The sequence below is a fragment of the Limulus polyphemus genome, unplaced genomic scaffold, assembly GCF_000517525.1.
Source record: "Limulus polyphemus unplaced genomic scaffold, Limulus_polyphemus-2.1.2 Scaffold1512, whole genome shotgun sequence".
NCBI lineage: Eukaryota > Metazoa > Arthropoda > Merostomata > Xiphosura > Limulidae > Limulus > Limulus polyphemus.
This window is the reverse complement of record NW_013667122.1, coordinates 122,962-147,723: the sequence shown is the minus strand read 5'-3', so window position 1 is coordinate 147,723 and position 24,762 is coordinate 122,962. Positions and strand designations below refer to the sequence as shown.

At 36.4% G+C, this 24,762-nt stretch overlaps 1 protein-coding gene across 1 annotated transcript in view; it reads right to left on the bottom strand.

The window, feature by feature from the left end:
* The window catches only part of LOC106463902 (transcription initiation factor TFIID subunit 3-like), a 77,601-nt gene that overhangs the window by 32,001 nt on the left and 20,838 nt on the right, over positions 1-24,762 (bottom strand). Inside the window, exons 4-7 of the mRNA XM_022391536.1 lie at positions 17,822-17,999; positions 13,762-15,562; positions 1,019-1,132; positions 872-934 (exon numbers count right to left, since the gene is read on the bottom strand). Coding sequence (XP_022247244.1) covers positions 872-934; positions 1,019-1,132; positions 13,762-15,562; positions 17,822-17,999 — 2,156 coding nt within the window. The remainder of the gene's footprint in view (positions 1-871; positions 935-1,018; positions 1,133-13,761; positions 15,563-17,821; positions 18,000-24,762) is intronic.

The following is a 24,762-nucleotide window of genomic DNA, read 5'->3' as shown; positions in this document are numbered from 1 at the left end:
ATATACACCAAATCCACACTGATAATCTCATCTACATAAGCAGTGACCTCTTCAAAGATTGCCCAAGAATTAGTAAGGTATTTTCTGCAAGTGAAATCATGCAAACTATCTGACAAAATTTTAAATTTTATTAAATGACTTTGCAAACCATCTATCTATTATCAGACTTTCAAAAACTTTTTCAAACATTGATTAAGACTAATAGGCATATAATATATTATTATTTCTAGCACTTAAAGATTTCTACATTTTTTAAGACTGAGCATGACATCACACAGTATTGTTAAATCATCTTTCTGGCTTTATTGCAACTATAACTTCAGCATGGGTAAGTAAAGCTTTAATGCTAGTGTACATTATACATATAATTTATTATTTTAAACATCAAATTCCTTTTTTAGCATACAACTGTTTTACACAAAACAAAAGAATACTACACATTATCAAGTGTTTTTGCACCTGAATTTTATAATTTCCTGCAAAATTCCCTATACTAAACAAATCTAGAATATTCTGATTTCCTATTTCAAAAACTAGCTAGTGTTTCCTACTTTATGCGGGCACCAATCTTTAGTACAAATATTCTAGTAATCTCTGTGTTTAAGCTTTATGTTATCATTTTGAGCACTTACAGATTTGTCAATTTTTTTAAGATTGAACAATATTTGTAACTGACACGCACACAACACACAGAATATGAAAGCAAATTTATTGAATATTTATGGAGGAAATTATTGACACCAGTTTAAATTGTTACTACGTGCATTATTAATTTCAATATGTAAAGGTGCAATACAGTTATCTCACCTGCATGACTGAAAACCATTATTTTTTCCAAAGAGAAAACTTTTCCTACCCAATACAACCATACCTTTTCTTCTTTTTCTTTTGACTTTTTCTTCTCTTTCTCCTTTTCCACTTTATTTTTACTCTTCTTTTCTGTTTTACATTTTTCCACTTTTTCTTTAGGTTTGGGCTTGTTCTCACTTTCTTCTTTTTTCTCTTTTGGTTTCTCTTTTTCTTTTTCCTTTTCTTTCTCTTTGTTTTTCTCTTTATCCTTACTTCTTTTTTTAATTTTTTCTTTCTTGTCAATTTTTTCTTTTTTCTCTTTTTTATGTTCTTTCACTTTTGGCTGCAATAAGAAATACACTAGCTCTCATAACAGAAATGTATTTTCCTACCACACAAGGAAAATGTGAAAAATTAAAATTTTCCTATACGTAAAATGTATTTCCAATAGGTACTTCCCCCCTCTCACAAGATTAGCTATTCTCATTCATTGCTGCCCTCTATATGCAGACTTTTTTTACGCTTGCCGCAAGCCTTGTGCACCCCCTCTATTGTCTCATCATGCATCACTTCACCACCAATAGGAGAATAGTACACTCATGTGACACATGTGACTCCCTCTATGTGCCTCTACCAAACCATCACTTCAAAGTTTGGCAGATGGCGGAAGCACTGGAAGTGTGAGAAGAGGGAAGTACCTATCAAAAATACATTTTCAGCATAGGAAAATTATAACTTCTGATATGGTTGGAACCACATCACTTTTAATTCAGGTATACTCTTTGCCCATATGTAGAATATGCAAGAACTCATGGTGGAAAATGGGAGAAGCACATCCAAGTGGGAGAGAATGCAGTAGGAAAGTGATCCTAGCTGGAGAAAGATATAGTAACTCAATCCCACAATAAGAAAAGTGGGTAAACGAGGATGCATCCCATGGTGTAGAGTGGCTAGGATGTGGCGGACCATATGCAGTAAGTCAACTACAACCAAAACCTCTTCGTAGAGTACCGATATCCGTGTGATGGTACGATGAGGATCATACCATCTTCATCTGCAACCCAAGAACCTGGGAATTGAGAAAAACTCTGATTCCTGGGAATTACACAGGATTAGATCTGAGCTATAGATCTGGGAATTTGACATCCGGTATCAAAAGAAAGTCTATTGCATGCAATCAACTCCCGCGGCCATGAAACAGGTTGGGTCCATCCAAAGGGCAATGACATCCACACAATTAGAGAAAACGATGGAGAGCCAAGGATAGAACCGAAATAATCCAACGTATCCCTGCTGTGACCCACAACACAGAAGGAGGAAGGTAGACAACCCTAAACCTGTGTAAGAACTTATGTTGATTGATTCACTTGATATCCAAAACCAGGCCGTGGCGTACCAACATCCACGTGAGGGTAGGAAGAGGGCTCTCAATTGAAGCAGTGAACTGCATAATGATGTCTCATTCAGTTGTATGGTTAATCATAAATCAGAGGATATTACATCATCTACACCGGAAGAAACGACCACCTTACTCTGAACTGAATGGTTATAGCCATCTTATGTGGAACCCATTCAGCAGGGTGGCTCCATGGATGACCACCCCAGCAGCTTGTAAGTGGTAAGGACTCCCATACTCCATTAGAAAAGGGGACTAAGAATGCATTGGAGAGCCCGGAGGTACATTGACACCCAGGACAGTGCAATGGGTGATCATGAAACCCTATTTTGAAAAGCAGACCATCCCAATTTATTCAATCAAGGCATGGCAGGGATGGGTAGCCATCCCCTTCTGCTTTACCCATAAGGTCCATGGGTGGTACGGCTCAAAACGGGACAATTTGTGAAGCAAATATTGTGAGCTTATTTACTTACAAGAGATCTTGGAAAAACCCTATCTCAAAGGTAAGCACGCAAAGCCATAGAAAAGGAAATACTAGTTAACATGGTGTGCAGTGCAGATTTAAAGAATACTTGGTCAGGCACCACTTGCCACAGAGTGGGATCCATATAATGAAGGTATGAAGAATGAGGCCCTGACAGAAATAATAAAGATTTCCTCAGTGTCAGAGTAGCACAGAAGTGTGAAGTACAGCCACAGTTGGAAGGCAAAAATCTGAGAAAACTGAAATTGCAATATGATATAAATAATGGGAGATGAACGTGTTAGGGTTGGTCTACATGCCCAATTGTAGAATTTCCTTCAAAAGCCGACAAAGATGAGAAGCGAGAGAATAGGAGAGGTGTCGAATTTGATTAGAGGTAACAGAGAACAACATACAGTGGGAAAGGGACAGGAAGGAATAAACCAACTGGATCAAATGATGAATCCAATTGGTTAGCGTACAAGAGGAGAGATCTCTGAACGAAGAGAGTTGTTACAGGATAAAGAGAAAGGAACGAGAACCATTGAAGGAAGCCGTGCAGGCAATATAAAAAGGAAGGCCATGCACAGGACATAGAAGTCTACCTGGATCAGGATGTTAGTAGAGATGAGAAATAGAGGGAAGGAAAACAGGTGAAAAGGAGGAGTTACTCTCATGAGCTGCCAAGGTTTTGAGTAGGAAGGAATGATTCAGATGAAGGAGAAGATAGGTATGGTGATAAATTGTAAGTGTAATGTCAATGTTGAACAAGTCAGACAGTCGACACCGACAGGCTAAAAGGAGAAGGAAATATGTCTTAAGGGACAGGTGAAACAAATAACACGAAGAAACAGGTTTGAACGGAGGTAAAGTAAGGGAATGGAGGACCACATTAGTGTCCCAATCCAGAAGAGCAGGTTGTCAAATCTGAAAGGAGCAGATTAACATGGTAAGGATAAAGCTGCCCGATAAGCTGAATTCAAGTCAAAAAGCCATGTGAGAAACTTGGAGACACCAGCAACAGTAGAAAGAGCAGCAGGAAACCTCCAAGCCTGGGCCCATGTGTGAAAGACCTTCCACTTTTGCTGATACACTTCAATGAAGAAAGGAAGGATGGATTGAGCCATATGAAAAGTTACATGACAGGAGAAACCAGATCTCCTCGCCAAGGACTGGACAAAAGTCAGGAGTGAAGACGGAAAACGTAAAGTGCGGGATGCAGAACTGATGACTGGGATTAATGATGGAAGTTAGATAATAATGGAAGTGGTACAGGAGGGAATAATTGCAGTTGGAGTAAACAAGGAAACCATGGTTGAGCCAGCCAATAGGGTGTGATCAGAAGGACCCGGCACTGAGTGGCATGGATAAGGGAAACTACCTGATGAAGCAATTCGGACATGATGATAAACATAAGGATTTTGTGTGATCAATCCTGGCTGAAAGTATTTATATGCAAAGCCTGAGGATGAGGTAGCAGGAACCAAAGGAAGAGCACTGATGATTTAGATTAGTGGGAAATGCATCAATGTGAGGAAAACCCCACAGATTGCAAAGCCACTGGAAAATGAGAAGATGAAGGGACCTCTCTGTTGGGTAAATCTTGTCAGGGTGAGAAAGATGACTCGCCACGAGGTTGAAAGCACTCGGGACATGACATGGAATTAAACGAATGTGTTGCGAGTGATCCCAATACAGGAGAACAAATGTATGAAAACAGAGGGATTTTGACCGAGTGACACCTTGGTGATTGATTTAAGCCACCATCATTGAATTGTTGGAATGGATCATTACCAGATAATGTCTGGCAATGGCAAAAAAGTAATCCAAAGCCTGATGAATGACTAGGAGCTCTAGGACATTGATATGTAAAGATCATAAGTTGAAAGACCAACAACCCAAAGCCTCCTGGTGATTGACTCATGCAACACAATTCTGAAGGGATGTGTCTGTAAAGATATGTAAATCCAGAGGAGAAGGAAGTGGGGTAACCACTGATGTGTGAGTCTTGTCTAACCACCAAAGGAGATCATCTACAAATGAAAGAGGAAGAATTATGGGAGCATCCAAGGGATCCTGAGCAAGGTTTCATTGATCATACAGAGCTCACTGAAGGGAGTGCATGTGTGGGAGCTGAGGGGGATTAGTGGTGTCATAGAAGATCACATCCCTAAAAGTGACAGAACCTTGTGTGCAGAAAGTCAGGAAGCAGACAGGGCATGGCAAACTGACAATTTCATAGAAAGGAGTACGAAAGAAGGTTGGGCCCAACTGAGGTGAGTGTTGAAAAAGACATCCAAATGCACAAGGTATTGAGTAGGATGCTGGAAGGACTTCTCCAGTTTGATCAACCCATCCTACCAGAGCAGCTTTGAGAAGGAGCTGATGAGTATGACTGGCCAACTTCTGTTCAGAATGGGTCAGAAGTAGCCAGTTGTCCATGTAAAAATGGAAATGCAGCCCCAGGGAATGAAGATGAAGAACATAAGCTCTCACCACATAAGGAGTGCAGGCTAGCTCAAAGAGTAGGGCACAAAATTAGTACACCACTCCAAGATGGACAAACAGAGGATAAGGACAAGATTGATCTGAGATGGGAATATGCAGATAAGCATTGGAGACATCCATTTTGGTATTCCAGAGACCTGGAGAAAATGCCCACTGAAGAGTGAGGCAGGAATCCATGGTGAAATGTGGGAGGTGAACAAATCGATTGAGGCATGACAGATGGATGACAAGCCTCCAGTCCCCAGTCTTTTTGGGAACGTTTGATAGTCTGGTGGGTGAGAAGGTTCTGTACTGCTTCTGATAGATGCTGGCAAGTTATGGGATCCTGAGAAGAAGGGAAGGAAACAAGTACCTGGGACAAGGAGGTGGGACAAGAAATGGAATTTCGAGGCTCTCTGACAAAACTTGAAGAACCCAAACCTTGGTGATAAAAGGAATCCACAGATGATTGAAGGCCACAAGTCAAGCTCCCACCAGGGCCAAATCCACCAGATAGTCACAAAAACTGGTGGCAGTGTATCGTACGTTGTCGAGAAAAATGACAAGCTATGGCACCATGAGAAGGAGGGACAGATACGGTCTGGGAAGGTGAAGGACAGGAAATCAGAATTGGTACCACACTCAGCTTCAACTGAGATAAATGGACTAGCAGATGGGAAAGGTAGATCGTTGCTGGACAGTTGTCACCCGAGACTCCAAGGACCATATCAAAGATGAAACATCTTAAAAAGAGATCCATATGCAAGTCCTGGAGATAAGGAGCAGGTAAACAGGTTCTTGATAAAACTGCTTCATGAACTAAAAGGTCCCAACAACAGATAAACCACGTTTCTAAAGCCAGAGCCGAAGATGAAAAAAGAGCCAACATGGAGGTAAGGAGAATGTCTCCAGAAAATCCCTCAAGATTTCTGTGAAGAGCCTCAGACAGGAGATTGATTGTGGAAAGGTACTGCAAAAGAGTGGTAAGGGTAAGACAGGTGTGGGAAAATTGGGCATGGGTGAGACTAATGGGAGATTGGGGGCATGTCCCCCAAATGGGTAAAACTGAATCCAACAGTTGTTGGTTGAGATATGGACAGTCAGCCCTATGATATGCGAGGGCAGACTGATCCAAAGCCTGTGGGGGATGAGGCATACTAATGGTGGAAAAACCAAATAGGGATGGGAAGTATATTCATGCAGTAATGAAGGAAGCAGGTCATAAGATAAGGGAGCAAGGGATAAAACATCACATACCTGAGAAATAAGTTCCAAAAAACCAAGAAAGGCCGAACAGAATCCCCAGGAAGGTTATGGGAAGGTACAGCAAATTCAGGATGTGGAATTCATGTGGTATCAGTCAACAAAAGCATTTTAAGTAAGAAATAAATAAATAAATGCAACTAGAACAAGGGTAATTGAACCTGAATTTGAAATTAAACCACCTCAAGAACTAATTCAATCTTATACACTAATCAAGAAGAAAAAAAATGTCCTAGTGCAAGCACTGGCAAATGAGAAGTGATAATTCGGTAGAGGCACATAGAGAGAATCACATGCATCACATGAGTGTATGTACTATTCTCCTATTGGTGGAGAAGTGATGCATGATGATTTGCATGAGACACACTGGAATCAGTTGATTCCAATAAGGGGGTGCGGAAATCTTGTAGCATGCATAATAAAAAAAGTTTGCATATAGAGGCCAGTAATGAATGAGAATAGCTAATCTTGTGAGTGGTCGGAAGAACCACACCAAAATTGAAGGTTCACTTTACAATGAATTTGTTCTCATGTGCTTTGGAAAACAACAATTTCAGAATGATACAAAAAACAAAGTTTTTGATTCTAAACTCCTATTACTTCTTTGATCTCTTAACTTCCAACATATTTCCATTATCAATTCAAGTACACAGTGAGAAGATTTTTTTTAATATATTATGGGAAGATGTTTTACTTAAACGTTTTTCTGAGACATATATGTTTATAATTGGAGCAAGTGGTGATTCTCTACATTTATACACACGAGTTTAATTACAACCAAACTTGTGTACCAAGAATGTTTTTTTTACACTAGAGAACCATGGGTGCTTACACTTAATACACAAAATGCATGTAGCTCAACACTAAAGATTGTAATGCAGAATGGAAAAAAAAAAGGCACACAATATTTAGTAAATGCATACACCTACTTCTGTATGTATTAAACTATATATATGTTTGTCCAAAATTAAATGGCAATGTGTATCAGCTTAATTAGAATGTACCCAGCAGTTTTTCACATTCTGAATCTAAGACACTTTTAGTACATAATTCATTCTTTGTGCATAACCTTTGTGATGGTTTACATAACTGAAATTTTTATGAACCAAAGTCTAAGTTAGAGTATTACATGATTCCATGTTTTCCCATAGAAGTGAATGAGTAATATCTTTCTATTCGTGGTTTCATAAACTAAAGGTCATGGCACACATGATGGATTTAAAGTAGAGAAATATTCTTCATCAAATAAGAGTAATTATGACTTTAAAAGACCAATAACTAGTACAGATATCAACCTACATAAGCCCTACAATTATGCTTTTCAATATTAATGTCACCTGCTTTTGGTCATGCTGTAAAAATGTGACAAGAAATATATAAATTATAAATTCATAATGTAAATCTCAAACTTTAAAGGTATCAATAAATTATGATTGATGTTATAATTTTCCTATACTAAAAATGTATTTCCAATAGGTACTTACCTTCCCTCACAAGATTACCTATTTTCATTCAGTGCTGTCTTCTATATGCAAAATCGCATGCCACAAGCCTTCCACTCCCCACCTGATGGAATCAAATGATTCCAACATGTCTCTCAGGCAAATCATCATGCATCATTTCTCCACCAATAGTACAATCATGTGACACGTGACTCCCTCTATGTGCCTTTACTGAACTATCACTTTGAAGTTTGGCAGAAGATGTCAGCACCCGGAGAAATGTGGGAAGATAGGGTGGGAAATATGAGAAAAGGTAAGTACCTATTGGAAATACATTTTCAGTATATGAAACTTATAACTTCCTATACAGTAGTTACCTCCCTCACCACATTAGTTAGAATCTTGCACTGATAAGGAGGGACTGGCGCGAGATTCATATCCGAAGTTCAGGAAACAGGAATCGCACCACTTCTGAGCCAGGTACACTCTTCGCTCAACTGTGGAATGTGTAAGTGAATGTGAAAAGTGATCCTAAACATAGGAATATACCGTACCTCAATCCCACAGGTGAGTAAACAAAGGCCCCTAAAAAAAGGAAAGTATGAATAAAAACTTACCAGTTTGAGTTGCACAGAAGTCTGAAGAATGGCCATAGGTGGTAGACAAAACCCCAATGAAGAGGAAACCGCGATATGATGGAGATGAACGTACTTGGTGTGGTCCACATGCTGGACTGCAGAATCTCCTCCATTGGATGCCAAAGACAAGAAGCAAGGGAAAATGTGAAGTGTCAGATCTGATGGGAGGACACCTGAAACAAATTCCGGGAGGAATAGGCCAATCGAACCAAAAGATGGACCTAATTGGTAAGGGTAGAGGATGAAAGATCACAAAGGTTGAGGGTAAAGATGGGAGATAGAAGGAAGGGAAATAGGAGCAAAGGAGGAACCACTCTCCCGAGCTATTGAGGTCTTTGGAAGAAAGAAATGATCTGGATAAAGGAGAATATAGGTAGGGTGATAAAGGGTAATGTGAAATGTCAATGGGAAACAAATCAACATCCACAGACTAAGAGAAAAAGGAAATATGTTTTAAGGGAAAGATGAAACATGTAACACGAGGTAAGTGGTTCAAACAGAGGTAAAGTAAGAGAATGGAGGACCACATTAACATCCCAATCTGGAAGGGTAGATAACCTGGGAGGGTGACGTATCCAGAAGGGACACATGAGCATGGTAATGACAGGGTAAGTAAAAACTCTACGGTATCAGGAAAAGAGAAAGGTATGGGAAAAGGCTACCTGATATCATGAAAGACCCATGATCAAAGAGCCAGGTGAGAAATTATCCCACACAAACCACAGTAGGCTGGTCAGTGGGAAACACAGTAGTTGTAAACCAACAACGGAATACCTTCCACTTGTGTTGGTACACTTCTGCGGAACCAACTAGCAAGAAAGCAACTCAACGTGTGAAACTGGTTCTTCTCACCAAGGACTGGACAAAAGCCAGGCGTAAAGATGCAGAACATGAAGGGTGGGATGTAACTGAGGTTGCCGAAGAAGGTAGAGAGAAAGTGGAAAATGGTAGAGGAGCAATCAGGAGGACCCAACAAGGAGTGGAGTGGATGAAAGAAATCACCTGATGAAGTAATTGTATGGGTGGGTACACATAAATATACTTACGTGACCAATCTTGGCTGAAGGCACAAACTGCTAGAGCCTAGGGATGAGGTACAAGTAACAAAAAGATAGTTAACTTGTTGTTCAGGCTCACAGCAAATGCATCCATGTGGAGAGAACCCCACCGATGGCAAAGATTGCTGAAATAAAATGGGACCTAATGATCACTCTGTGGGATATATCCAGTCAGGGCGCAAAAGACGATCCATGACGAGATTCAAAGAACCCGGCACATGACACGCAATAAGATGAATATGATGTGTGTGGGCCCAGTATAAAAGATTCATCATCTGAAAACAGAGATCTCTGGACCGAGTGCCCCTTGGTGGTTGATATGTGCCACCACTGTAGAACTGTCTGTATGAACAATCACCAGACAATGTCAAGTGAGAAGGAAGTGATGCAATGCCCAACGTATGGCTAAAGTTCAAGAACATTGATATGCAAAGTGCTTTTGTCCACAGACCAATGGCCCAAAGCTTCCTGTTGATTGACCCATACCCCCATCCATGAAAATGTGTAAATACAGATGAGTGGGAGGAAGTGCCACATCCACTGATGTGTGGGCTTTGTCCAACCATCAAAGCAGATTGTCTCACAAGGGAAAAGGAAGGGTAATGGGGATGGAAAGAGGATCCTGAGCAAGGTTCCATTAATTGAGAAGTGCCCACTGAAGGGATCTAATATGGGCATGACTGAGGGGATACAGTGATATCATTGATGACCATATCCCCAAAAGTGATAGAACCTCACAAGCAGTAAGTGACTGAACCAAGAGGGCATGGTGAACCAACAGTTCCATTCAACAAAGTCGTAAAGGTGAAGGATGGGTCAGACTGATATGAATGTTGAAAAAGACCCCCAAATGGACAAGATATTGAGTGGGTCTGAGGAAAGACTTCTCCAGTTTGATCAGGTACCTGATGATGACAAAACCTTGTCGAAATATTGTGGTACATTAGCTGTTATGTTAAACTTATATTAAAGTTTTTCTTCATTACCCATTCAAGGCATCTCCAAGCATTATTTGTCTCAAAGTGGGTTCCTCGTCATCGAACTGGAGACATCCATTTTGCTCATCCACAACCCTGGAGAAAATGGCCATTTTAGGGTGAGAAAAGGCTTTATGGTGACCCTGGAGTAGTGAAAAGAAGTGGTTGAGGCAAGATAAGTCAATTACCGGACGCAAATCCCTGATTTTCTTGGGAACAATGAAAAGGCAGGAATAAAAACCCTAGGAAGGATGGGGAACAGGTTCAATGGCCTGCAGCAAGAGCAATTCCAGAAACACTTCTGACAGATACTGGCTGGTCACAGAATCTTGAGGATGAGGGAAGATAACTTGGTAAGGAGAGACGGGAAGTGGGGTAAGAAACTGGACAATGAATCCTTCTGACAAAACCTGAAGCACCCATTGATTGCCCATGAAGGAATGCCAGTGATGAAGAAACTCGAACAGCTAAGCTCCCACAGGACCAGAACCTACTGGGTAGTTACCGTTACTGGTGGCAACGAGGGTGTATCGTCAAGGAAAGTGACAAGAAGTACCCTTAGTAGAAAGAATGGGTAAGGGGAAGGATGAGAAACAGTAATTGGAGGCATACGAGACTCTGACTGTGACAAACAAGCTATAATTTTTGTAAGGGTGGATACTTGTTTATTCGATGTCACCCAAGGACCATATCAAAAATCATAATGCCTCACAAATGGGGCCCATACATAAAGCCCTAAGACCCAAGCCAATATGCCATCACAACCTATAAGGTCCCAACAACAAAGAAACCACATATGTAACTCCAAAGCTATAGACAACATGCAGGCTAAAGTGGAGGAGAGAAGGGCAAGGGTAACTCTAGAAAACCCCTCTGTGAGGAGCCTCAGACAGGAGGTGTATGGAAGAAAGATACCATAATAGATTTGTAAAGATAAGACACAAGCAAGAGTATTGGGCATGAGTAAGACAGACAAATGATTTGGAAGCTGCCCCTCAAATATGCAATAAGGAACCTAACAACTGCTGGTCTAAAAATGGATAGTCACCATGATGGTAGGAAAATGCGAACTGATCTGAAGTTTGCGGGGGCACATCATGCTAATTCCTCGCTTAATTGCAAAGCAAAGTGGTCAGCATGAACCTGAATATCAGGTGAGGGAGGAAAAACCAAAAAAGGGTTGGGAAGATTGTTTATGCAGTAAGGAAGGACGAGGTGTATAAGAAATAGGGAAATGGGATAAAACGTCACAAACCTGAGACACAAAATCCATAAAGACTGCATTACACCCAGTTGACTCGTCGGGTTGGGAATGGGAAGGAACTGCAAAATCTGTAGGTGGAAAAAGATGAATGAAGTCTTTGTCAGCCTGGGCAATGTCTGGGGACAAAGGTTGTCCCATATGATGTTCGATCCCCTGGTGTATAAAAGCAGATAAATCCACCTTCAGGTCGCCCACACCTGGGGCCTGAGAAAAAACATAGGTAACCCCCAAAGTGGTAATGTTAACTTCAGAATTCATTGCACAGAAAGCTTCAACAAATTCCAGTGCAGAAAATAAGGTGACTAGAATTAACTGATAAATACTAATAGAAGAAACAGGCTGAATGAAAGCAAATTAATTTAAAAAACAACTACTTTATGAAGAAACAAAGCATCAAACAAACAAAAGATCATGTCAAATAAGAAGTAATAGTTTGGTAGAGGAGTGTAGAGGGAGTCACATGCATCATGTGAGCATGTCATGTTCCTATTGCTGAGGAGGTGATGCATGATGACTCGCATGAGAGACATGTTGGAATCTTGCAATTCTAATAGAGGGGGAGTGGAAGGCTTGTGGCATGTGTAAAGAAAAATTTCATATATAGAGGGCAACACTGAAAGAGAATAACTAATCTTGTGAAAGGAGGTAAGTAAGTTTTTTACTTATAAAAACTTAAAGTAATTTATATATTGTTATTTTGATATTGTTATGAAAAAATAAACTGCAGAAGACTGATTAGTAAAGAATAACCACATTACAATTATTGGTGGTTAATCTTACACATAATAGGGTTTTGCTTTTTTTCTTACTGAACTGTGTTACAATTTTGTTTTCACTATAACACAAACTTTATTATCATGAGACTACTAAAACTTGGAACTGTTACTAAGTGCGACAATGAACAGGTTTCAATCTGGCTTGTGATCTTTATAGTGTGTGTAACATGTCTGTCTGGTATTAAGAATAAGCAATACAGGCAACTGTCTAGGACACCAAATTTAAAGACTGTATATATACTCAGGAGCTCCAGTATGAGTAGTAGAGCAGGTAAGCTATTGCTGGACTTGAGTGACATAAATGTTTCCAAGCACTCTTTAAACTGAACCACTGACAAAAGTGCAAATAAAAGAATATAACACAATATACAAGTTCTATGTTACTTAATAAGATAAAAAAATATTAATAAAAGAACAAAAATATAAAAATTCATGTTAATATACCAGCATGAATGTAGAATAATGGGTTAGAAATAGTAATATTTCATGAGGCTAATACTTTCTGTTTTTGTTTTTTTTGGGGGGGGGGACAATATTTTAGTCTCATTCGATGACGAGGAACCCACTTTGAGACTAATAATGGCTGGAGACGGCTTAAATGGGTAATGAAGAAAAACTTTAATACAAGTTTAACATGACAGCAAATGTACAACGTTTCGACAAGGTTTTGTCATTACCCATTTAAGCCGTCTCCAGCCATTAATATTTTAGTCTAAATTACTTTGACAAAGAACTTTACAAGTTACTTTTGTACTTTTTCTGGCAACCAAATTTTAACTTCAAAATAAAAGTAAAACTCTTCCATTTTATGTTTAAATTACAGGTTTATGGGTATAGCACTAGAAAGTAAGTCTACTCCTCGACAGTATCACCAGACACTTAATATCACTAGTAGATTATTTCTGGTTTATCCATCTTCAAATTCCCCAAAGACAACATTTTTAAAATTAATCATGTAGTCATTCAATACAGAGAACCATAAATATATATAATTTTAAAAAGTTCCTTATATACATAGGCAAGGCTATTTTAATTAATGAATTTTGGACTTTATACAAAAACAAATGTGCAAGTGTCAATATAATTACCAAATTCCCACAACAATAAAGCATTCAACTCTGTAAGATATAATCAAAGTTCAATTTCAAAAGCTGCTTACACTGAGAAATAAAATAATTTATATTTAATATAAAACAATTTCTCACCTTCTCTCCAGTATCATCTACTTTAACTTTCTCAGGGGTTTCTGGTTCGTGAGGATCTGGCTTAAGAGGCAAAGTTCCGGGTCCTGGTGATGGGATCTCGGTAACAGGCATATCTTTTTTCTCAGCAGCAGTCTTCATAGTAGCATATGGTCCAGACATAACAAGGTTCAGTGGCTGGCTAGAAGAACAGTCCAGTTTACTTGATGATCCAAACAAAGGAGGTGTTGGAAATGAAGAAGTTGGTGACATTTGAGAATTTAGAGGAAAGAATGGGGGAATAATAGAGTTAAATGTACCACTTGCAGCACCAGGGCTTGGATAAGGTGTAGAAGATGGAATAAAAGGAGGAGGTGGTGGGAGACACCCGAATGTATGCTGTGGAAGATATCGTTGTGGTGCTGGAGGTAGAGAGGGAAACCCTGTTATAGATGAAAAAGGTGAACGATCATGGTCACTGTGACTTTCTAATTCAGTTTTTACAGTTTTAATACTGTTGGAAGGTGATTCTTTAGTATTGTCTGGAGTCTTTGATGGCAGTGACTTTTGTTGTTTAATTGTAGGTGAAAGAGGTGTGATAGATTTGCATTTTGAGTCCTTTGCTGATTTCTTCTTTGATTTATCTTTACTTTTTGTTTTCTGTTCTTCAGGAACAGAAATCAGTTTTAAAGGTTCCTCAGTTTTAATTTTTTCTTTCTTAAAACGAAAACCAGAAGTTTCCAAAACATCTGGTGTTTTTGGAGTAGGAGGTGACGAATCTAAAGAGTCATCTGTGAAATCATAAACATCTTTAGGTTCAGATTTTTTTATTGAACTTCTAATTACATCTTCAATAGTATCATCGATGGCCTTGAAATTTTTCACAGTTTGTTTTTCAGTTTCTTCCCTTGCACGTTGAATAACTGCATCAATACAGTCATCCAATACGGCTAACCGTGACTCCATTTCATGCTGAGCTTGTACTTCCACAGAATCATCAATGACAAGCCTTGAATCAGGAGATCCTGGAGGAGAATCTTGATCAAACTCAAATTTATTTGATTGATTTCCACAAACTGATTCATTTTTAACAACAACATCTATAGCAGCTGTCTGTGGAGATTTTGGAGCAGTAAGTGAACTCGGCCCACCTTTTTCTGATTTCGGAGTACTGAGTGAAACGGGACTCTTCTGACCCGAAACACTCTTCACCGACTTAACAGAGGATGGAGAAAGAGGAGATGAAGTAACTGCAGGAACACTTGTAACAACTTTAGGAGATTTGTTCTTAGGCTTTGATGGTTTGGAAGATGTTTTGATTTTAGGTTTATCTTCTTTATTTTTTAATTTTTCACTTTTTCCTTTCGGAGATTTATTTCCTTCAATTGAGGGTTTGGCTTTTTTCTTAAATTTTACAGATCCACCTTCTTTTCCTTCTTTTTTAATGTGTGTTTGCTGATGATGTATTTTAAATCCTGGTAGCTGTTTACTACTTTTTGTCTGTGAGTTTTCTTTGTTATCTTTTTTACTTAACTTTATCTTTTTGCTTTCTTTCTTTAAAATGCCTGAAATATCTTTCTTGTTTTTGACAGGTTTGTCTTTGTCTCTTTTAATTTCTTTGATTTTAATTGCTTTTTGTTTAAAAATGCTAGATTCTGATTTTTCAACCCAATTCTCTGGTGTGGCTGGCCTTGATTCAACCTCCTTGGATGGTAGACAACTGTTTGGAATATGGCCATCTCGAGCTGGCATTATTAATCCCGCTGATGTCATAAACACAGTTGCAAGTTCTCTCATGGGTCTGCCCTCTTCTTCAGCTGGTATCCTAATGAAATCAGATAATATGTGTATTAATATATTAGAAATGAGTATGCTAAATATATTTATTTATTTTGATAATTTTCTGTAAAACTAGGCTCTTTTTTAATAGTATGTTGGTTGAAATGCAGAAAAATTATAGATTCTAAGCATAACTTAATACCTTAAGACTTCCTCATATCAGCCTCTTATACAGAGTTCACAAAAACATATCCACACAATTCTGATTATGTATATACATTTAAATATTATTTGTTTTCCCATTTATAACACCAAATAAAGCTTATACGATTATTTTTCTCACGACAAAATCTCCAAAAGTAATTAAAACACAAGTTCTCTACGATTCACCATTCATTTAAAACTATTTCCAGCTCTATCTGTCATACATTATATGTAATGAAAAACTTCAAACAAAACATTCTTTCTTAATTTATTTTTGTTAGTTAAATCAAATCTTCCTAAAAGAACTTCATTGAAAGTTGCCTTCTGTAAAGTATTCCCCCCCCTGTTTCTTAACTATGCTCAGACTATTTGTTCTGAAACTGGTTTACTGTTAGTTCAAATGGAGAACTGTTTATTAATTTCCTATAAGAGAGGAAAGAAAATAATTCAAAATTACAAGCTCTATATCATGTAAGGAACATGAAGAACCATATAACTAGAGCACACATTTTAACCAATGTCACATTTTGATTTACAAGTTTTGCAAGAACACCTGTTGTTACATAAACTTATATGAGCGTTTTTATGCAATTTAAAGAATAAATGGATCTCTCAAGTTTTTATTAATTTCTCTTTAATACAACTATGCAACTATGGGAGAAATTTTATGTACTGGTGCAATAACACAAATGGTTGTTATAAGCTAAGAGATTTAGTCTGTTGAGTAACACAGATTGCAAAGGATATATGTATATGTTAATAATTTTAAGATATTTAATGTCTATATCAAACATAATCAAAAGTTATTCACTCATGAGCGGAGCAACACATACATGTTTGTATTTTCACATGAAAATGTAGTGCACAAAAGGGTTTACAAAAGTTTCTCAAAGGAATGATTTTGATTTTAGGCAGTAAAATATCATATCAATGAAATCAAATCAGAATCTAAGTAGTTCACCATCTGGTAGTTCTAAACTGCATAAATAAGATTGCTGACATACACAGAAGAGTTGATAATACAAATCGTTGAACCTGAATATAATATTTATTATTCATGCACAAGCTTCATTCAATAAATCTTTAGCATCTGTTTGCAATAATGGTCTAAACTAGAGTGATCTGGAATATGTACTCAAACAAGATATAAAAAACAGTGACAGTGTGCCCCTTCACTTTCACCATTTGGGGTACAATGTACGTGCTATTTTTTCTTCTTGGGGCAAAAATAAACATTTGGGGCTACAGAAAAGTAAATAATTACTTACGACTATTACTATGCTAAGCCACTCTTAAATGTAGGCCTAGTCTACCTTTTACTAGATGCTTACAAAGCAGTTACAATAGATTACAAAACTTTTGAAAAGTTTGCCTTCACAATCAAACTGCCTATCAGAACAACAACTGTAATTTGATTGATTACTAGTAATTAAAAATTTAAAATTAATATGTTTTGTATTAGATGTAAATCACCTTATTAATTACAATATGAAACTTTTTTTTTTTTTTCAGTGAATGGCAAAGTTTTAGTCCACTATGGTGAGCAGATTATAATCAGAAAAAGTGCTGGCAGATGTACTGTGACACACAACCCAGGTGGCTATATTACACCTGATGCAACCTCAAAAAAAGGCTAATGATGCCCATTATAAAGTGGTCAATTTTGCATACAATTTATGTACATGTAGCAAATACCAGGGTAGATATTTGTGTGAGAGTACTTAAATTTTTGTGTTCCATATACAGATGTGTGTATGTTGCAGTAATTTTATTTAGAAAAATTATGAATCAATAAAGTGAACATCTACAGATTATGAGAAAACTAATTATGCATGACTTTACATTATATAAAATAACCAGAAGCTTTTGAATGGCTTTGTTTTTCAGATAAAAAAAAAACTATTAACATGAAAGATTTGTTGCTGTCTCTTTTTTCCCAATAAAATTGGTGTCTGAATGAACATAAAACTTAGATGCAAAGCATCTATTTCATACCTTCTAGTCTATGGTTAAGAGATTGGAATAAGAAATTTAACATGATGGTAAGAACCCAAAAATTGTTAATTATTTTTACAAGACCACGATAATGTTTCGGGATTACCTTGTGTTATTATTTATGTATGTGTCTTCTCCAGAAGGTTCAGCTGAAAATTTATACTCAGGTTTGGGACTACCTAATAAGGACAGCTCCAGTTTATTGTTGTCTTCTTCCTCCTGACTATGTGTCATGGCAGTTTCATCAACATGTTCATGCAAGGAAAGAGTTCCCTGATCATCTTCTGGAAAAACAAAAAACAAACTATATATATATACATATATACAAATTTTGTTCTTAATTAAAAATTAAAGATGTTTTAAATATTTTGATATAGATTTAAATGCATATCTTCTTTCACCAAAAGCAAAGTTTATATAATTTTTTCTGTCCTAATACTTGTACATTTTTGCAATAAGTTCTAATTCTTCAACATATATTTTAGCTATGGCATCAGGAAATTTCAGCTTAACCTCTGTCATTTCTAACTCAGAAAATTTACTGTGAAAAAACAATGCTAAAAATATTATTTCAATTACTACAGTCCCAACCCAAAAGTATATGATGCATAGAGGAATCATAACAGGCTATGTTACTTGGATAACCCCACCCAAGAGGACAGAAGCACAGGTTAAAAACACATTACCAAGTTTACACTCACTCCATAAGAAAACCCTCAGGCATCATAATAAACCAGGACAGGCCACAAGGTACACTCAAATAAAATAAACTGTAATCGATTGGTAGAAAAACTTATAAAAAAAAATAGATAGTACAAAAAAAAAGAATGCCAGCTGCAGTCATTAAATGTACATGTAGTAGTACACACTGGACACTAAATATGCTTTCAAACCTATCCTGTGTGTTGGAATTTTTGTTTTTAACAATCACCAGGCATTTAGAGCACAGTTTTACATTTTTTTAACATCAAGCTTTGAGTTCTTTGACCAGAACCTTCTATATTCAGACTGTCAGATTCTAGACTTAAAAAAAAAACTGCTGTAACTGTCTGGAAAATGCAAAACTTTCAAATAAGTTAACTCGCCATGAAAACCCCAAACTTGCATAAAACACAGTCCACCAACTAATCACTAGATATGAATATAGGAGTATTCAGCAAGACAAGCACCATTTCTAATTCACTACCCTAACTTCAAAGTAGAAATCCTCCAGAACGATAATAGAAATCTAATTCAGAAGACAAAAATAAAAGCAACAGAAAAATTGGAAGGATTGAAAATAGAATAGTAGCTTCATGACTAACTGAAAAACAATGACAAAAAGTAGTAGATGCCTATCGTAGAGTTGGTAGACTAATATGTAGGGATGGCCAAGGTACTCAATAGGCATAATACAAATATTCATGCTAAAAAATAAACATTTACAGAGAGTTTTACTTTAAAAGATGAAAACCTCTCACTCTCATTTGTATATCTACCCAACAAACCAAAAAACAAGGCAAGAAACTATAGCTAAGATACCACACCAGAAAATAACCAACACACCAAATTGTTCGTCTTTCTTCTTCTTGTTCCAGTTGGAATAACTTTACAACTACTTTATCACTTATATCAGTTTAAAGCTAAATCCACTCTAAGTGTTTCTGAGCTGTGCACTTAGTCGTAATAAATATTAATAACTTTAAAAAATCCTAATTCTAGTTTAAATGATGTTATCATTATCCCTTGGAGTTAGCTTTCTTACAGAAACTTGGTGTTCTTTTAAAAAGCATAAGTACAGGGTGAAATAGGAATTAGCAGACAATAACAGATGAACATTATATGACTGTAACACGTAGAATACTCAATGCTTTGTACACTATACAATCAGTGTTTTTAAGGAGCCAACTTCTATATTATCTATGAAGTGAAGGAGTAAGAAAAATCAATACACATAATATTACACACATTCATAGAATACTCTAACCTTCAGTCAGGAAAAAGAATGTTACAAGTAATAAAAAATATTTTGTAAATTGAATTGACCGACCTCGTAACAATTTTGTATTTGTGCATTTCACAGTTTAACATTAAATTTTAATGTTGAAAGTCATGAGGGATGATCTAGGTATAGCTGTATCATCCCCATGTTCTCGTTAGCATTCCTTTTGGCACTGCCATCCCTACATCATTTTACATTTACAAAATGTTTTTAAATTACTTCTAAGAAGAAATAGTTAGAATACTCAAACTAAAAGATATAAAAGACATTTGAAGACATCCACATTTCTTGTTATAAAATATTTTTCAATGAGGTATCCATAGCCACATGTCTAATCTTCTAAGATGTGACTGTCAATTAATATTCAGATTTTTCCATAATTTAAAGTTAATCATCCCGAGAGACTGTGAGAGAAATGCAAGAAAGGTTAACCTTTATGCAAAAATCACAAATGATAACCTGAAAACAAATGAAAATGTCCAAAGAGATCAGTGTAACTCAATTAACATCATATTGTCCAAATAAAGCACTGTGATCTGTTAGGTTAGGAACATACATAGAGTTAACAAAAAGCCACAATATCCTGTACCTCAACGGTAATACAGTCTTTACCTTGATTAAATAAATTGTTTTTTGGGGAAGAAATATTATGATGGATTAGTAAACGATCAAATATAGAGGAGAAATCAGCTCTTCTCATAGGAGACCTAATCATGAACCTTAGGTATTGGATATTCTGATGAAAATTATATACATGCCAAGAAGGAAGAACTACAAGATTCATGAATGAGAAACAGAGAAAAAATTTAATTATTATTATGAAAGGATTTTGAGAAAAAACAAAACAGAAAGAATCTGGAAAAAGAAGAGTTTGTTCAGTCTTAGCTGAATGCACTCACATCCAGCATCAGAAAATCCGAGATTAAAACTAAAATAATGAACGTTTTTTTGATTGAGAAAGATAGAAAAGTTGTGTGAAATCACAGAGGAATTTATACAAATGTGTAACTAATGACATATCTGATGATGATGTGACAACTCAATGAAAAGAGTATTATCAAGACAAGATAAATGATTCAGTCAGTTCATACTCATGAGTATAACAGAATAACGAAACTCCTAGTCTAACCATAAAAACAGAAAGTTGAAAATGTAGTTCCAATAAATAACTACCTCACAAAATAGATTTTCTCAACTAGCACTGCCCTCTATCAGTGCAGATTTTCCACACATGCCACTAGCCTTCCACCTCCCACTTCTGTATATCCACATGCAAATAATCATGCAGAAGCTCTCCACCAATGGAAGTACAACACCATTCCTATTGTAACAAGCACCCTCTTCACATCTGCACTTGTTAATTACTTTGAGATTGGTCAGAAGACCTACCCCATATATTATTGGAAGTGGGGAGGCTGGAGGGGAGGGGGAATATGAGAAGTGGTAAGTATCTACTCGAAATACATTTTCAGTGTAGGAAAATGCTAACTTCCAATACAATCTTAACTCCACTCACAAATAGTTAGAATCCCACAATGAACTAGCGAAGAGCCAATAAAAAAAAAAGTTTCCTCCCTTAGAAAGTGCCCAAAGAGAGACCAGGAGGTGTAGAACCAAAAGAAAAAACATCACACATCAGCGGGTAACTGCACAATACCTGATGCAGGTATACTCTTTGCTCTTTTATGACTGTGTCACAAACATAAAAGTAGGAAACACATGAAGGAATCCCAGAATATGTATGACCAATGAAGGGACTCCTGGGTGTCAAGTGGATAGGGTGCGACAGACTGTAGTGGTAGTTCGACCCCATCCAACACCAGGCAGAATCTGGAATGGTACATCAGATCTACGGTAGGGAGAGATGGGAATTGGTAGGGAAGACGAGCTTCCTTACCAAAATCAATCTCCACTTGCACGCATTTCAAACATAACCAACATCTACTGGGAACCAGCATCCAGCAGATGGTAAGAAGGTGGAAAGTCCTGGCAGGATGATATCTCTAGTGTAAAACCTGATGTCAATGGGTATGGTACTTCCAGTCCACTGTAGGAAGAGGGATACCGGCCAGCACACATGAGCACTTACTTAGCTGGACCATCTCCAACCAACACCGTACTTACAGGGAATGTACATCCAGAGGATGCACCACAAAATTTATCTTCTTCTATAATTAAGAACCCAAAGACAGGCTTATGAATGGCTCAAAATCCAGAAGGATTTAAGGCCAGCATTTACACAAATATAAAAATGTCCATAAAGAGATGTAAATACACAAACAAAGCTCCCCAAGAATCACCTAAAAAGGTGTTTTTTCTATCCAATCACTACCTTAATGAGAAAGTAAAGAAGAAAAAAGCAAGAAAATATATGTATTAAGATACCATTCATGTAGCTACCAATGCCCATTAAACATTTGGTTAATTCAGTCCAACTGATTGAAATCAAGCTTTCTAAGAATACCAAGTACAAGAGTTTTCAAAACAACACTACTAACCTGTATTCTAATTCAGCAATATAGTTCAGTTTAATTTGCATGTAACCCTTAGGATTCTACAATGCACATTTTAATGGAGAAGAGACTGAGATGACTAGACTTGAAAACTGAATATTTTGGAATTTTATCAAACAAAAGCTCTGCATTATGCATCTATGAAAGATGGGAAAGATTGCAATTTTAAGATGACAAAGACAAGTAAATCATTCATTTAAAAACCAAAGTTGAGGACTGAAGAATGAAATCACACACACACATACCAAAATGCAGAAGAAAAAACAAAAAAAAAACGAAAAGGAAGACAGGCATAAACAGTGTTAAAATATCCATAGTATGTAATTTGGTCATGTAGTGAACTTGCAAGATTATCACTGACTTTTAGATTTAAAGGTAAAAACATTGCTTATATCCAAAGTCTAAATTTTTTGAAAACATAATACAAATTGCAATAAAATACCAATGATTATCCAATATGAACTCCATTGACTTCTTAATTTAATTACAGAAAGAAAGAAAAAAGAGCTAGCTAGCTATGTGTTTGAGAGCAGAGCTTAACGTGGACAGTATGAGAATCTGATAATGTGTTCCCACTATGATTTGTTGCATTTCAGTAATGAATGAACTGCATGCAATACAAACCAGGCAATAAAACTATAAAATGAAGATCAACTATATCAGAAAAGAAATAGTGAAAAATATAGCAAAATGACATCTTCAAAGAAGAAAAAAAAAAGGTACTGTTCATTTTATTTCATAATTTTCCAAATTTTAGTTTATTGGACATTGATGATATAGCTACAGTTAGTGTTAGGGTAGAGAAAATAATGGATAAAATTTAAAATTTTAATTAAAAATCTTTTTATATTAATTTAGGAGGTTCTAGAAGTCGTATGAAATATTAAAACTTTAAGATTAAAAGCCGTATTTTCAATCTTAGCATGAAAGTACTCTTAGAATGAAGTTGACTCAGTAAAGGCTTCAGAAATTCAGAGTCAAATATTTACTATAAATACTTTATATAAAAATTTGACTTTCTGTATTCAACAGACTTGTAATGTTTACTAAAAGCTTGCCAAATAAATTCTTTGAAGATACATTTAGTAAATTCACTTATATTTTGTGGTTACAAGGTTGATCATTTTGATTTTGTCTGAACATATAAGGTTAATGGTTCACAAATCCAAGATCAATATGAAGTTTTTCTTTCCTAGTGAGGTTTTTCCATCCAGAAAACCTTGCATTAACTTCCATACACTTCATTTTGTATTTTACCTATAAATTTTTATTAAATAAGTCACTCCAGGTAAAAACAACTGATTCAGAATCAGTGTAAATTAATCTATATTTTAATAACACAAAGGTACAGATTCATACCCTGAAAAAATATTTAATACAAAATAACTTCCTATTGCACTGAAAAATATATTGAGTTCAAAGGTTTTTTAAATGCCAACCTAAAGGAAAACGGAAAACATAACGCTGTATGGGTCATGCTTATCAATATAGCTATGGTACAATCCAACCCATGTTTTTTGACTGTGAATGCTCAAATTCACAGTTTAAAAAAAAGTTTCATGTGAAATTTGGCAAGTAGTTTTCAAGGTTGAATTTTAAATTAAGATATGAATTCACATATTTGTTAGGTACTATCCAAATAATCCATCACAACGGGTAAACGGCAGGAGTAACTATGACTCTCTTAAGGTAGCCAAATGCCTCGTCATCTAATTAGTGATGCGCATGAAAGGATTAACGAGATTCCCACTGTCCCTATCTACTATCTAGCGAAACCACAGCCAATGGAACTGGATTTGAAAAATTGGTTCAGTATATTTTAGCTTGTGTAGAACAATTTCAATGTTCAACAACTTCTATATTAGACAAATAAAAATTGCAGCCAAGTTAAAGTCTTGGTCTAACTTGAAGAACCAAATCCACTACAATAATGATTTTTCAAAATATGGCAATAAAACAAATCTGTTAATATTTCAAAATACACTCATACCTTATTTATCTTCATGTTCTTGATCATTATTAATAACTAGTAACTATTTTATATAATATCTTTTATGAGACATTGTACTTAACTAATACGTTTTTAACAACTTTCCCTTCAACTGCCATTTTGAATTATGCAATTTACAAATATCATCACAGTTCTGAACTCCTTCTCTTACGTATTTAAATGCAATAATAAACACTCAAGAGAAATACTAGCTTATTTATAACAGAAAAAGTTATATTTTTTGTCAAATTTAAAAGTTATGTCTTACTTTTTTCTGTCTGATCACCTAAAAATCAGGAGTTACTCTCTGACTTGCATAAATTTGGAAAAAATAACAGATACAGCGTGAAGAAGTACATTCCATATGAGAAAATTATATCATTGTCATTAAAATACTTCTGGTTTTGGGGGTGGATGTCTAAAACCCTGCAGAGAGGGTTTAAAATGTTCCTCTATCTCCCAGTTCTTCAACAGGTAATTAGTTTGGGAGGGGTTTATAAAGTTCGAAACTAAATTCCTGTATTAATCACTGACAGATCTGATACTTTGACAATATATTAATA